At 37.8% G+C, this 16,121-nt stretch overlaps 1 protein-coding gene across 1 annotated transcript in view; it reads right to left on the reverse strand.

The window, feature by feature from the left end:
• Positions 1 to 981: 981 nt before the first annotated feature.
• The window catches only part of ARMC3 (armadillo repeat containing 3), a gene marked incomplete at both ends in the record, with an annotated part of 52,267 nt that continues 37,127 nt past the window's right edge, over positions 982 to 16,121 (reverse strand). Inside the window, 7 exons of the mRNA XM_084307035.1 lie at positions 982 to 1,191; positions 2,242 to 2,404; positions 5,023 to 5,220; positions 9,446 to 9,538; positions 10,609 to 10,709; positions 11,575 to 11,743; positions 15,094 to 15,230. Of these exons, the coding sequence (XP_084163161.1) occupies positions 982 to 1,191; positions 2,242 to 2,404; positions 5,023 to 5,220; positions 9,446 to 9,538; positions 10,609 to 10,709; positions 11,575 to 11,743; positions 15,094 to 15,230 (1,071 nt within the window). The remainder of the gene's footprint in view (positions 1,192 to 2,241; positions 2,405 to 5,022; positions 5,221 to 9,445; positions 9,539 to 10,608; positions 10,710 to 11,574; positions 11,744 to 15,093; positions 15,231 to 16,121) is intronic.

Genomic DNA, 16,121 nt, shown 5'->3' on the forward strand with positions numbered 1-16,121 from the left:
CTTGTCTACAATTAAGTATACTCATTTGCATGATGCTCCCTTAAATACTCCAGTACATTCCTGACTACTTCACCAGAAAGTGTTTACTGGAGTGTACTAAGCAGTGTTTTACCTCTATTAGGTGCACCATCACACTTTGGCAACACCACGTTACCCAAGGCTGTTAGAAGTACAAATTCTCCACCCAGAACTGCTCCCTTCTCAGAGTCCATTTTATCTTCAAGTGAAAAATGAAGAATTTAAAGGGAGATTGAATGCAGTAACTTATCAGTCATCTGTCTTCTCTGTGTCAGGACAAATAGTATTTATGTTCATCCAGAGTATGTTTCTATCCATAATTATTAACTCTGGCAAGTTCCAAGAAATATAAATGGGGTATTTATATTTCAGCCTCTTCAGAGGTTGGAAGTACACTGTTATCCTAATTCTTCTAATTCTCAGTTCTTGTGCTATTTCACACACAAAAAGATGTGCAATTGTTTTTAGACAACTTGTTATTTCACCAGACATCACATTTTCTTGCTTCATGAACACATAATTTCTGTAATTGTGCATGGGGGTTGAAGGAACATAAGAAAAAAAATAAATATATACTGTATATATATATATACTGTAGTTTGGAAATAATTTAAACCTATTTAATAAGTAGTATAATGTTAACACATATAAAATATTCTTGATCTACCAAATCTATAGTTTTACAATTTCATCTTAAAATAGTACCACCTCCCACACCCAAGTCCCCACAAATATCTAAGAATTGAGGTTGGCTACGTAAAGTATGTTTAATTCAATGCTTAGGACAATGTACCAGATGCAGATATCTGAAGTAAGTTCTCAGAAACAAAGAACATCTTTCAGCAAATGACTATAGAAATATATGCTTCTTTTTGATAATCAGACCACAAGCCCCTTTTGTTTCATAAGTAACAACACTGCAATCGTCTTTAAAATGCTTATTTTGGAGAAATTTGGGGATGATTAAATACGTTTGTACTGATCTGCCTCTGCACTTCCCTGTTTCATCAGAAAGCCTGGCTCAAACATTAGATCTACAATATACTCTTGAGGAGGAAGCAGAAGCCCAGTTACTCCTTGTGGAGAGTCATCAACCAATTTAACTTCATTCCAAGCTCTGTTATACTCGCCACGAACTAAACTACAGCCAATGCCAATTCTGTCTGCTATTACCTAAAAAGAAAAGAAAAAGGTGTTAATCACACGTAGCTTGTGCAACATACAACAAGTGATGCTTAAAAAGAAAAGAAATACTTCAAAGGCCAAGAGCTTTCTTGATACAAACTGTGTAAATCTCTAGGGTGTTCTGAACTACAGATCTTTACTGTTGGTTCTGCTTAGACAGTGCAGGCTTATAAATACAATTTTTACCATATTCTGTGCACAGAAATGAAATCCTGAAAGTTTTTTACATTTTTACAAATGGACACAGATATCCTGTGCTTAGACTGATGTGTCTCTATGAGAGATGATCTGTCCCTACAAAGGTTTCTTTATAAACATCACAGTCAGAGAACAGTTGAGGGTATGAGAACACCAGTGCTGCTTCAGCACAATTAATTTATTCCCTCAGACCTCCACAAAATACGTCAGGAATGTTCTCTCCCCATGTATACCATAGATTTCAGATTGTACTCTTTCTCCTAGGCTTAGTGTCCTAGGCCTTTGCTTCTTTTCTCCTTTCCATCCAAGGAGTAAAGTCCAGCTAACCAATGGCCAAGGAAGGGGGATGGGACAGACAAGCAGGCTTACGTGAAGCCAGAAAAAGAAATGAAGCTTCCCAGTCTGTGAAACTGGAGCATAAAAGCTGTTACACTCTGTCACAGAATACTGGACAGATAGTGAATAGAAATTGTCCCAAGAAGCTTACATTTACAGCATGGGAAAAAAAAATCAGGAAACTGCATAATTCAATATTTTACAGTTTACAGAAAATGTAAAATGTTTTGACTACCATTCAAATAACTTGGCTTTTTGCCATTTATCAAGTATTCTGCTGATATCACTTAAGACAATTTAATGACAACAAGAATGTTTACAGAACGAAGCGATGCTGGCATTCATTCACTGGAAAATCAACTTTGCCAGTAAAAAATGACTTAAATATATACACAAGATTTTACATTAATATAAATATTATATTATACTGATGCAAGTATACTTTAGTTTATAATATACATTTAGCAGAAATAACTCTGTGTTGTAAAATAAATGTTAATGTACCTTGAAAAGTAAAGCCCTGTGGTAAAATGTCCCTTTTTTAACTTTCCCAATAGGCACAACATTGGATTTCAGTTCATATTCTATTTCACTTATATGAAGTTCCCAGCTGAAGTCATGTAGTTTTTCTTTTTCGATTGCACCACCCATCTTGTCTGCAACAAACCTGCAACAAATTTACAATTACAACAATTAAATCTATAATGTTTCTTGAATTTATTACAAAAATGCATCAGCAAAATGAAATGTACAGAAGCAGTAAGACAATGATATATAAAACATTAATACTGTCTCTACGTGTACTTGAATTGTTTTATTCAGCAGCTGGTATTTTACATATGCTCGCTATTAAATCCAGATAAATCTAACTCAGGTCATTCACATTTGTCACAGACCTAAGCCAAGGTGCAGCAGCTGCCAGCAATTCTGGAGATGTCTGATGTAGGAACCAACTACTCAGAGAAAATCATCAGTAAAAGTGAATTTACTGAAGAAGTGTTTCAGAAGCTAATGTTCATCTTCACAGCTAGTAGATTATGTGAGCTATACATGTATATTACAATCCTTAGCCCTAGCATTCATTTGAAGTAATAATAAAGACATGAGAATAAATATAACAAAATAAAGGTAATGATCCCAACACAGGAAAGCAATGATATCCAGAAAGGGTACTTCAACCTCTACATGTGTTTTCTTATATCAAAGCCAACATCTGGGGGCAAGGAGCTGTCTTTATCCATAAAAGAGAATAGCTCCATCAAAGAAAGAGAAGATCAGAATCCACAATCTGTGCAAACACTGCCCAAACCAGTGCCTTTGGGGTGATTGTGCACAGATAGGATCAACCCCCAATCTGTAAGTCCTTAGCTCCTCTTACCCACACCTTCACCCTGTGCAGCTCCTGTATGTAAAGACCTTCGTTCCTCACGGTGTCCTCAGACAAAGGCACGGGTGTTACTGAGGGCTGTAACTCCAGACAAGGTGTTGCAGAGCTGACACGGGAATCTGAGGCCATTGCCTCAGACCAGGAGAAAACCCACACCACCACATCTCTATTATAAACTCTGTCAGCAGGTTCTGGTTTCAGTAAATACGAGGGCAGCCCTCCATAAAGGGAGCAAAGCTTCCCATGCCTGCGTGCACACCACTCCCATGCATGCACAACGATGTGCTGCTTTTGTTTAAAAGGACACAGCCAGCACCACAGCATGTCCCCTAATCCACACTGGCTCCCTCCTGGCAAGCAACAGCAGGGACCCTGCCCAAGCTGCTGGGGGCTCCATCAGCTGCCCCCTCCTTCCCCTCCCATTCAGCACATGCCACCCAGGCAGCCACTGAAAATGCCACATGCATATAAAAATCCCCACAGAAAATATACTACTTCTGTTCCTGATGATTTTTTTTCACTGGGTTGTGTATTTGCAAATATTTCATTGGTGTGTGTGAAGAGCGGACTTGAAAGAGTATTTTACGGATTCCACCTTGAGGAAGGCAGCCTAATTTATACACAGCTGGATAGTTAAGGATGAATACCTGTCTTGTCAAATTTTGCAATCAATGGAAAAGTCATTCCTCATATCATAGCAGACCACTTCATTAAAAATGAAGGTTAGTAGAAGAAACAAATTCTGTGAGACTCAGCAGGATCTGACGCCAAACTCTCCAGATTCAGGAGGCAGCCAGGAAACTGGTGAGATAGTAAAGGTTAAACTGAGGAGAAGATGAAAGCAGCCACACTGCTTGGAGATGACAGTGATTGGTGCCCAGGCCGAGCAGTCGGGGTAACTAATGAATCACACATTGATAACAACGGTCTGTGCACACATCAGTGTGATCTTCTGGTGCTATTTAACCATCGGGATGTTAATTACAGCAGCACCTAAAAACTACATTAAAAAAAATGTCTTGTGCTTTTGGGTCTACAGAAAAACAAACAAACAAAAAGAAAAAAAGAGAGTTTTGTTGCAGGCCCCAGCTGGGCCCAAACCCCAGGAGAGCCGGGCCCTCCAGCCTCTGCCCACCATGGGCTACAGCGAGGCAGGCACATTCCCCAGATGTGAACGGCTGCTGTGCTGTCTCAGCTACTGGGAAGGCCTACATGTGCTGCCGTGAAGTGCCAGTGAAGGTATAGGAAGGAAGAAATGGAGAGGAAAAGAGCTGTCTGGGGAAGGTCCAGGCAGAAGGTCACAAAGGCCTCTCAACACCTGACAATCATATGGCTGACTAAAAGTAAATGCAAACTGTACAAAGTTCCAGGTGCAAGGAACTAAAAGGACATCTCCTGGGAATCTGGACTTTCTCCTGCAGAGCACTGAATTTTTGCATTTCAGTCAGTTTTTCAATCCTCATCCAAAACTCACTGGAGTCAACAGAAGTGCTCATGGCACTCCTGTTTGGGCTGGGCCATACCCAAGTAGCAGTGACAATAGAATGGCTTTATGTGCTTCCTTCTAGTCCTTTGTTTTAAAATTCAGGGGAGGAAAAAAGCATTAATTACTGATGTCTGATTGCTGTTCAACAATGTTCAGGGCATTATCACAGCAAAGATCACAACCAAGAATAAAGGCAACCTGAATTATCACAAAATAGGTGGAATGTGAGGAGGAATGGAAGTGGACTTAGTTCATGAAACAAGTTCTCTAATAACACTGGGCCAAAGCTGATCTGGATTCCAAGTAAAGATGAGAAATATAAACTGAAAAATGTTCTCCTGTGATGAGAAAGCTAGTATTCTACCAAATGAACATATCAGCATTACTTACAGAAATATAATTTGATACTCACTGTGCAAGAGCCACAACCTGTTCCCGCATAGTAGTGAGTGGTAGGATTGTTTTAGAAGCATCATTAATATAATCCAGTAAAATGAAGTCAGGTGGTGCTTGCCATTGTGCATTTTCTTGATTTATTTCATCCTGGACTTTGGATATAACCTGAGTAACATCTATCATTTTTTCCTCTTCTTTTTTCCCCTTCCCTTTTCTTATATAGAAAACAATGTACAGTTATTTAGAGTACTGTAATCTCTGAAGTCCAAATCCTGAACAGGTACCATAACCAAATAGCAGAAGTATAAATTAAATGCTTGTTTTGCTTAGATAAAATACCATGCATTTCACAGCTTTCATAGCAACTACAAAATCAGTACCTTACCAGGAGTATCATTAAAATCTATACAATCAGACAGCTTAGGATTTTTCATTTCTGGGAACAGGTAGAATTTGTGTTTCGTAAGCATCATGTCTTCTTTCAACATAGGTCTTGAGTAATTCTACTGGGAAATATGACAAAATGTCTTCTATTTCTTTAACGGGACTGGCTTTTTTAAAGAAAAATAAAAATCCAGAATATTTCCAGTATTTTTGGAAGGAAAAGAAAAGAAAGAAAGGGCCACCAGAGAGTAGCGTGCTTGAGGGCACAATATCATCACTGTATGGTCTTCAAATTATTCTTAAAATTTTTACAATGTACAGCACTCTTAAGAAGGTATTGTACAAAGCAGAAAGGCATATACCATTATCAGTAGTCTAATTCAAGCAATTTGTCTTCAGACTACTTTTCAAACTTTTCTTTTACCTATTGAGATTCATCATATTCACAAAAAGACCTTTTCATAGATTTTATAAAGCACATTTTTTAGAAGGACAACCAATTAAGATTTAATCTTCAAATTATAGAAAATTCACCACCCTGTTAAATAAACTGTTCTGGTTATTAATTACACTTACACTTAAAAAAGGAGACAAACTGTTTTCCTTATCTAATTTGACTCTATCTAACTCCAGCTAGGGAACCTTATAATGGCAGATTAAACCACTACCTACTTGTCCACTTATAGAGGTAGGCATAATGCTTGAGAATAACCTGTTAAAAACAACAACAAAATGAACTACTCCCACCTCTCTGATGTCTGATTTGGCAAGTTTTCAAAATGACAGACTTCTATAGATAGTATAATTCTTGTTCCTTGACCTTCTTGTTCCTTGTTCCTCTTTTTCTCCCCAGCTCTTCCCTTTTGTAGACCCAATATTTTATCTTCCCTATTAAAACTGCACTGCTAAGTGGTTGCACTCTTTGCAAATGCAGAGGAGCATAGAAAAGGAGAACTAATGGCAATTAATAGTCTCCAAGCTATTAGGATTGCTGCTATAAGTTCAGTCCAAATGTCCTTCAACACCAGAGAATCAGTGTGAGGAAGATGGCAGCCAATGCACCTTTCTACCACCAAAAGACAGCCATGACGCCTATTTTCTTTCCTTTTTTGCATAACTTAACCTCTTGTCTGTCTTTCAAAATGGAGTAAATGAGCATTGGAAAGTATTTCCTTAAATGCTCTACGAGAACATAGTGTGGAAGAAATACACATATATCAGTCTACATTAAAGATAACATTTTAGCTCAGTCATTGTGTATATCAGATACACAAGTGTTTGATCAAAAATGTTGCTATCTGTCTATGCAAATATATGTCAAACTATCAACTAGGCACTTCCTCTACATCTAATTCAAACACTTCCAGCAGACAATTATAACTCTCGTTTCTCTTAGCTTTCAACTACAGTTTATATAAACTAGTATCACTTTTCAAAAACAATGGTTTTAAACTGTGTTCAGTGGTACTCTGCAAAATAATGATGAACAAAAATGTATGATCAAAGGAAAAAAATATCTAGAAAAAAGTCTAAGCATGTTCAAGACTTGGAGTCAGCTATTGACCTTCAAGTAACTCCCATATATCTCACAAATTAATAGTAATAATGGTGTATGAATTATGGATTCAAAATGAATGACAATGGGGTTATAAATCATACAACTTGATCATGACATTCAAAAGCAATTATTTCATACTTGAAGAAAGAAGGCTTTGTATCCCTGCAAGTTTACTATGGGGAAATGGAGCCAGGCATTTGTTTTTTCCTATTTTTTTTTCTTGCTTTCTGGAACAGTTATGATCACTAACAATGCAGTCACTTACTGTGTAATTGACATAAATTACATTAAAAAGCAACTATCTAAGAGTATCCTCACCTTACACAATAATAAACAAACACATGATCTTGTCAGAACAGGTCTCTAAACTCCGTACTTTGAGACTATGCAAAATGCTCTAAGTCTCCAGAGCTTCTTCTGAAATGAAGAAATCCCCCACAAGTGCACAGAAAATATCATTGGCTTGATCTCTCCTCATCTCTCCTGCTGTATTTAAGTAAACTGGCATATGCTTAGCATGTCATGGCCAAAACATGCTGAGCATCAGGAGGACCTTCCAAATGAGCAGAAGTTAGAATAGGCCCAGTTAGACACTCAAGATGCAGAATTTATTCTTTTGCATCCTGAAACCTTCCACAATGTGACTCATTTCAGGTATTTAATATGAAATTGTTTAAACTGAATTCCAGAAGTGCTCGCAGCACAAATAACCAGCCAAATGTAAATGCTGTCCTGTAGCTCAATAACTTTTGGCTAGATTAATCTCACAATTTGGATCCTGGTTCAAAGTCAGAACCTCAATTCTTCACCTTCAGTAGCTATTACCTGTCAAAAATTTGTACTGCAGTTCTGAATGAACCTATACACACACAATTCAGAATGTAATACCTTAAGCCTTTTTCTCTACTGCTACTTTTGCTGAACGAAGATCTCCTTCCAGGTGGCTCCTGCTTTTCCTCTACTGGAGATACCATTAAGCTATTGAGAACACAAAGCAAGGTCAGTTCCCATTTTCTCTCATCTTTCTTACTGCAAATTTCACCTCTCACGCACACACAGATACATACATACACAGAAATATATAAACAGTGTAAGAAATCAACAATTCTATTAATTAAAGGTCTGTATAGACAGTAGCATATCATAGTTCATGGATGAGCTTCAAGCCAAAAATTGCAAACGCAGTACCTCAGTTCCTATGACAGACACAGACACTCTTTACTCAAACCCTGCAGAAGTTAGCATTTTGTAATGTCATCACTCACTGGAATTCACAGCCCTGAGATAGAGCCAAGAACCCCTGTACCACAAAACAAGGAGAATTTGGAAGTCAAGACTGGGTCCCACAGAAACCAGCATGATGCACGGTTGGCTCCCTAAGTGAGCTAACAAGAAAGCTGAGTCGAGTTTTAGGCTGCATCACGTTACTATCAAGGATTAGATATCATCCCCTTGTTTGCAAGGAGGCTGTATTAGGACTGGTTTTGCTGTTCTGAACAAGCCTCTGGAACTAGGTGTGTTCTCCTGCCTTCTCTAAAAGGCACCCTTGTGGTGATGACTGTGCTGCTGTTTTACATAGAGTTCACCGGCTGAGCTGGAAGACCATGGTCCAGTTTTCTTTTCCAAAAGAACAAGCTCAGGGTTAAGTATTTTATATTAAAAGTGATTATGACTGGGACTAGAACTTCAGTCTCGGCTCTGTCAGATAAATGTCCTAACAGCTGAAGCAGAAAGCACTGTTCATTAAGCTTCATCGTTAGTGAAGCTAGTGAAGCTACAATGAAACAGAGTAAGACTGCTAAACCCCAAGCACCCTATGATCAATGTGCAGGTGGGAGGGGTAGGCTCAAATCCTCTTTCTGTACAGGAAGGAAATGAAGTTTACCACAACATTAGAGATTCAGACCTATTTGGTACCAGCAGATATGCCCATCAGATCAGTCCCACAAAAAAGCCTGCTAGGGCTGTACCTACTGAATTGTACGGATCGGAAAGAGCCTTGCAAGTATGAGGCATTTTTAGCCTCATTGCTGTCAAAACTGGGACAGTATTGAACACATCCTTTTCTGCTTTTAGTCAGGAATTTCACTGGAAGACTTTTTATCTAGAAATAAGGATGGATGTAGGCAGTATAGGAACTTTTTGTAGGTGTATGTTCTAAATTGAGAAAGAACTACCCTCATTTCCCCTGTCTTGGCTGTCAAGCTATAACATAATTGCATTTCACTGTCTCCTAAGGATACTGAAAGGAAAAAACAGCCAAATAAATGGGAGATGTTCTAATACAGTATGGGGAGGACAAATAACTACTAAGATAGACAAAGGAAGATTAGTGCAATTAGGATGTGAAAGAAAGACTCTAAAAACATATTTAACATTGTATTTGAGCTATTGTACTCTGTTAGGAAACTGTTCATCACTATTTTCAACCAGAATTCTATTTCCAATGGTAGCACAATAATAGAACATTGACAACTAGTAAATCTTAAGACCATACCTTGATTTTTCTCTACTGCTTTTTCTTGAAACAGGTGACAAGGTAGTCTGTTCATAAGATGAATTTTGTGGCTTTTCCTCTACTGCAAGGACACTGAAATGGAGCAAGATGTTTTTGCATTATTATTTGTAGAGATTGTATAGTACGTTAAGCTATGAAAATAGAGCTTTGATTTTAAAGGACGGTAAATATATTCATAAGCAATATATAACTGGAAGGAATAACATAGCAACTAATAAACCTGATATTGATTCAGGGATCAGAAATGAAGTATGGGATACCAATGATGGACACAAAAGTAACTGGAGAGTAAGATTGCTGCCAAGGTGCAAAGGCAATAAGCTGTATCGAGTCAAAGAAAAGAAAACCTGATAGTTAAAGACAAGCTTAGGGATTGACAAAGAGCATGGAAGGTTAACTTGTCATAGATATTCTCAGACATCTTTATGGTGTCATATACAAGCTTAAAAGGAAAGCTAATGACACTGTAAACCAAATATGTGATGTGTTGACAGAGAAGATGATTTTGGACTTGCAAAATACTGGTAGAGCATTCTTTGATCTCTGAGACTGTTTATAGGAAACGACTCCCAGTTAAACAAGCTCAATACCAACTTCCTGCATTCAAATCTAAGAAGATTTGTTAGGTTGGCTTCAACTTAAACATAGAAGAAATAGACATAGGTTCTCTATCAAGCCTGAAAGCTTTGGACGGCCTCTTGGGACATTATGCTTAAAATTCCATGCATTTGTCTGTACAAGAAGACCATTAAATCACAGATTTCATTGTTGCTTGTTGACATTCAGCTTCAACGACATTATTATTACAGCAGATGACAAGCTTTGTTATAGCTAATAAAATAACTGGCATCCCATCATCAGAAATCAAAGGGTGTTAAATGAATGAGTCTTCATGGCTAAGTTTTCTAACGAAAAGTAGACTGACGCAAGTGAATGAATCTTTTCTATCTAGCGGGAAAAAAGTTATTTTCCAAAAACCTATTTTATAAAATACAAATCTTTTGCCTTTTAGGACATGTAGCACAGTGCTAGGATTAAAACAGATCTCTCACAATACCAACTATATAGTAGTTTCATATTGGAAGCAGTGGAAATGATAGAAAAATGAGTTATTGCAATAAACACTGGTAGATCAAACTTACTCTTCTTGTGGTTTAGCATTAATGAAGATTGTGGCCCTACGGTCAGTAAGTTCTTGCATACTCAGTTCCTCCAAAGATAAAAGTTTAATTCCAGGTTTTATCTGCAGGAAAATTAAAATAAAAGGTAAGGAGTTCTGCTCAGTTAAAGATGAAGACAAAAAATATCTTAAAAAGGTATCTAAAGAGTCAATCTTTAACAGAAGACTTACATGAGAACTTATAAAACCTGTTCAAAACATATGAAATCAGTTTCTTCTATATTCACATTTACTCCATTTCTAACTTGTAATTTATCTTGTAATTATTGTCATTATGTCATTGTAAAATCTAGGATAAGGAAATGTTCCTGCCTCTGAAGATTTTACAATTTACGATGAAATTTTCAAAAGCAACCAAATGCTTTGGAAGCATGCCTTTCACTGATTTTCAGTAAGAATAGTATTTCTAATTCATCTGGGCATTTTGAAAAGTATTTCTTTGATTTAAACTGAACAGAGCAGTAATTGGGGATACAGAGTGGGGTCAGTCTTTATATATAAACAGTGCTTCGTGAAAGAAAGGGTCATGACCAAGGTGAAAATACGAACCCTTCTTTATGTAAAAATAAATAAACTAGAAGTCTACAGGGTCATTCAGTGTCAGGTTAGTATTAAGTATACTGCAGTGAAAGAGACCAGAAGAACTGAGGTCTGAGAATGGCTCTGGAAAGGAACTAGGAGCAACACTGCTTACACAGGATTGGGAAGAAGATTGCAACTGGAAAACAGTATGAAGATGGTGAGATTTCACCCATGTGGAAAGATAATCAAAAGAAATTAGTATAAAAGCTGGAAAACTGCAGGACAAGAAAACACACCAAGGTATTTTAGGTAGCCAGACTCCAGCTTTTGCTACAGACCTCTTACTTTTGATAAATTGAGTGGACAATTTTACTCTTTCTAAGTAGAGTAATTTAAAGTAGCTTACCTGACCATAATCATAGAATCCATCAGTAATGATATTACTTGATGATAAATAACCCATCTGGCTGTACTTTTGGGAAAGATTATTATCAAGTAGTTTGTCCAAAGCAGCTTCACTGAAGTTATTTTTGCGCCCTGTTGACAGATTAATTTCTTCTAGGATGTCTAAAGCACTGTTAAACAAAATACAATAGCTCATCATTAAGTAACAATTAATTGCTATTACACAGTTCAGAGTTAGCATTACAAAGGCTAAGGTACAGATTCATTTCCAACTGGTAGCCTGGTGTCCTCTGGGCCAGCAAGGAGCTGGATGTGCTACACTGAATTCTTTCTCTAGAGGAGAAAAATGCCTTGTGGTGCCAAAAGTAAAAGGAATTCCTTTTGGCAGTTAAACAGTTACATAAAGAAAAGCTGACAGGATACCACAATGTTTTATCAGAAAGATGCTGGGTATCACAGAGAACTGGAAAAAAAAAAAAAAAAGAAAAATGTCAGAGTAAAAGGAATAATATTCAGAACTGACCATACAATACATTGGCAGATTCCAGTTCAGTATTATGCAAGGACTGAATCCTGGTTTAGGGCTGTTCCTGTGCTTGGGGAAGGGGAATTAGGCAGAGATGTGCTGAACTCAGTTTAGCACATGAGCACAAGCAGTTATATCAGCACAACCAGGCTGGCAGTGCTTTTGCAGCATGGAAATAGAAACAAATAATCATGGGGGGATGCTGGAGGACAGGGATTCATTCCTTGGTGCTGAAACCCACAGACTGACAGCTTCTGACCTGAGAAACTCAGGAAAAGCTCACTAAGAAGGAGTAAGAAGGAAGCTTAATCAGGAGAAAATAACATAGTACAGTTTTGGAAATATTTAGGAAAAAATAATGGAAGAAAGAGGGAGATATGTTTGAGTAAGTGCACACTTATTCAAACACATGCGTGTGCATATATGCACATGCAGACATTCTTCATATCCAAAGGAATAAATTTAATACAAAATGAACTCCACATTTATACTGCCTGTTTCTCTCTCTGAACTACACAGGCAGCCTCAGCTGTGGATGTTTTACAGGGTAGACTTCTGAAGGTATGTCAGAAGAAATCCAGAGATAAGTTTTGCAGACAAGGCAAGTGACAACCGTCTGTTTTAGAAGAAAGCACTGGGAGAAAACCGTGGAACAACCATCCAGGCTATTTGTCATAAAAGAAATTTCAACAAGACCAGGCAATGAGCAAGTAAGCTAATGCAGGGAAGAAATTTCAAGTGGAAAAAGGGTAAAGAAAAGTCTAATGAGTACAGCAATGTCTAAGACATGACATTAGAGGCACATTTGCACATTAGTCTCATCTGGAGAAAAGAGAAGACAAAAAGGGACAAACACAGAAGCACCAAAAATTCTGTGACAATCTGAAAACCAAAAAAGGACTCATGCAGAAATGGAAACATGGACGCTTCCAACAGGGAAGAAAAAGTAAGGTGCAAAACCAAAAAACCCGCAGGCAAATTGAGATACAACTATTCAGGGACCCGAAACAAAAATAAATGGTTCATATGCTACGAGTCAGAGAGGAAAATGTAGGCCTATTACTCAATGTGGGAAGAAAACTCATAACAGATGGCACAGAAAAGACTGAAGTGTCTGCTGCCTTTTTTTGCTTCAGTTTTGATATAATGGTTGCAAGCAGATGCCTAGCAGCAATATTAACAAGGAGGTAAAAACAGTAGGCTTAGCATGTCTAGAGTAAGCCGGAGAAGACAAAGTTTGTAATGCAGGAGAAGACTTTCCCCATAGTACAGTATGAAACAGCAAAAGCGTGCTCTGAGCTCTTTATAATTATCTTTGAAAATTTAGGGAGGACAGGCTGGGAGCCAGAAGAGTAGAGAAGGGCAAAGACACTACCTAGATTTAAAAAGGAAAACCAAGTAAATGATGGAGATCATTCAGCCAAATTTCAGTCTCCAGAGGACACCATATCAAATTATTAAATAATCAGTCTGCAAGCAAGCAAGAGATAAGGTGTTAAGAAATAGCCATTATGTATTTGTCAAGAACAAATCATGTAAAGCCAATCTAATCCTTTCTGTGATGGGGTAACTGACTTAATGTATAGGCGCAAGACGTAGATGCAAGATATGTCTTGACTTTGAGCTATGTTTTGACTTTAATAAGTCTTTTCAAATATTCCTATTTGAATACTCATGAGCAAGTCAGGGAAATATGATCTACATGAAAATAACATGAAGCAGTGCCTGACTGGTTGAAAAACTATGCTTAATGTGTTATTATCAATAATATGCTGTCAAACTGGAAGGACACATAAATTAGAGTCCTACTCTGATACTGTCACAAAGAAAGGACTAAATAAGAACAGTGCTCTATGCAAGATAGGGAAAATAATTACTGAGTTTTATTTGATGGTGGTATGACCTCAGCTGAAGTACCTCATCCAGGCTGGGAGACAGCACTTCAACATGGCATAAATAAATGAGGGAAATTCAGAGATGTGTGACAAAATGATACCAGATTTCAAAACAATCTTCAATGTTTTTACTTTGTCATGAAAAGGAAATTGAGAAAGGGCCAGGGAACATGAGAAAATTCAGTAAGTTAAAAAAGCAAACAAACTGCTATAAAAAGGTGGTTATTCAATCCCACTGAAATTAGGACAAGATGCAATTGGATGGAATTACCACAAGGGACATTCAGAATTTGAAAAACCCTTCTAATTGCAAGGATACTTCAGCACCCAAACAGGTTACCTCAGGATGTTACGAAACCCCTTTACAATTGCACTGAATGAGCAAAAATTTTTCAGTGCACCTGACTCAGTTCCAGGGGGCACACAGATAGCATCCCCTTTGAGGGCGGACCTACATTTTTAAGGTGAATGCAGAATTCCCTGACGGGTGGGTTGCAAGGAGCTGTGCAGTAACCAAAGGACTGTCCAGCAGAGGGAGCAGGGCAATTACATATATTTTACTCTAACAATAAAAGAGTCACCCCGTATAACAGACCTGTGACATAATTCTTACAGCTAAAACAGCTTTTCTAATTCAGATATTAATATATGGAACTCGGAGTTTCTAAGAAGGAATAGAACAGATTCTCTTTTACATGGCAGTTCAGCAAGCCAGCAGCTAACCAGACATAAACAATTTGCTGTGCATTGAATTTAGCCTGAAACCTTAATTTCGATTTCATATATATGAGGAACTTGCAGTCCCTAATTTTAATGGATATAACCACACCTTTGATATAAAGCGTAACTCAGTCACAGGAACAATAAACATTTTTATAACTCTAGATAGTTCTTTCTTCAGACTTCTACTTTTTCTTAAGATTTCTGTAACTTTAAATCAGTGCCATTTCAACTGCAACATCGGTAGTACAAAAGTAGTTTCTGCTTGCCAAAAAGCATAGCTTAACTTTGTCATTCTGCTATAAATGCATAAAGACCAACTTATCAGAGTTCTCTCATTAAAATCTTTCCTCTGCCCCTTGATACTATTTCTACTCACCCCAGCCTGCACAGTTCGACAGCGGTGAGTTCATCACTTGCACAGACCATAACAGCCCAACAGGCATTTCTTCTGACTTCTTTGTTTTTGGAATGCAGCAGCTCAACAAGTGGTCCCAGTCCACCTGCATTTCTTAACTACAAAAACACAAAGACATTGCTGCTGACACAACTCATCTATTCCATCCCAGCAAGAACAGCGTATCAAATTCTCCATCCAAAGCACTCAAGCCTTGTAGACAAGCAAGGCTGGGCTGGCAGAAAGACATTTATAGGAATTCTCTGCTCCTCTGAACCTTGTGCAGGCTGGAGCTGAAGAGAGCTTCGGAGTGGTTCAAGACCCACATCTCCTCTGGCTCTGGCTTGCTTTTCAGTTATTAGGTTGCGGTGCAGAAACTGAAAAGACCATGCAACCCAAGACTGCCATGGAGAGTTATCCAGCTCTTGTCTGCATTCTGCTGCCTCCTAGCAACTAATTTACATCACAAAATATTTGAATTTGTATTGTACTGTATGCATGACAATCTTATTAACATCCTATTCTCTTGTGTGCCACAGTATCTTTCCTATACATGCTGGAGGAAATATTGCTCATTTGGATTTCTGAAGAGAAAAACATTTTAAGAACAGTGAAAGAGGTAGATTGATTATCTATGCCCCTTATTCATGTCCTAATTAACAGCTTTGACCCTTGAGAAATCTCTAGCTTATGATCTATGAATGCACACAGCACAGTCCTTATTTATGAAAAGAAAATAATATGACCATTGATAAACAGTGAAAAGTTCAACTTGCTGGATGCTACTGATCAAGGGATTAATTATATTTTGAATTTTGTTTGTATTACATTTACTCCACTCGCATCCAGTATCTCATAAATCAAAGTCAGGCATTGCCATTTGGGCCTTGAAAGCAGACAGCAATAAAACACTGAGGGAGAGTAAAGAGAACTTCTCATCTTCAAAATACAGCCTTCAGTTGCAGCTGAAAGAGTTGCAGAAATAAACCTTCATGCTTAATGCTCGTAAA

This window comes from Netta rufina, assembly GCF_964035555.1.
Source record: "Netta rufina genome assembly, chromosome: 2".
Lineage (NCBI taxonomy): Eukaryota > Metazoa > Chordata > Aves > Anseriformes > Anatidae > Netta > Netta rufina.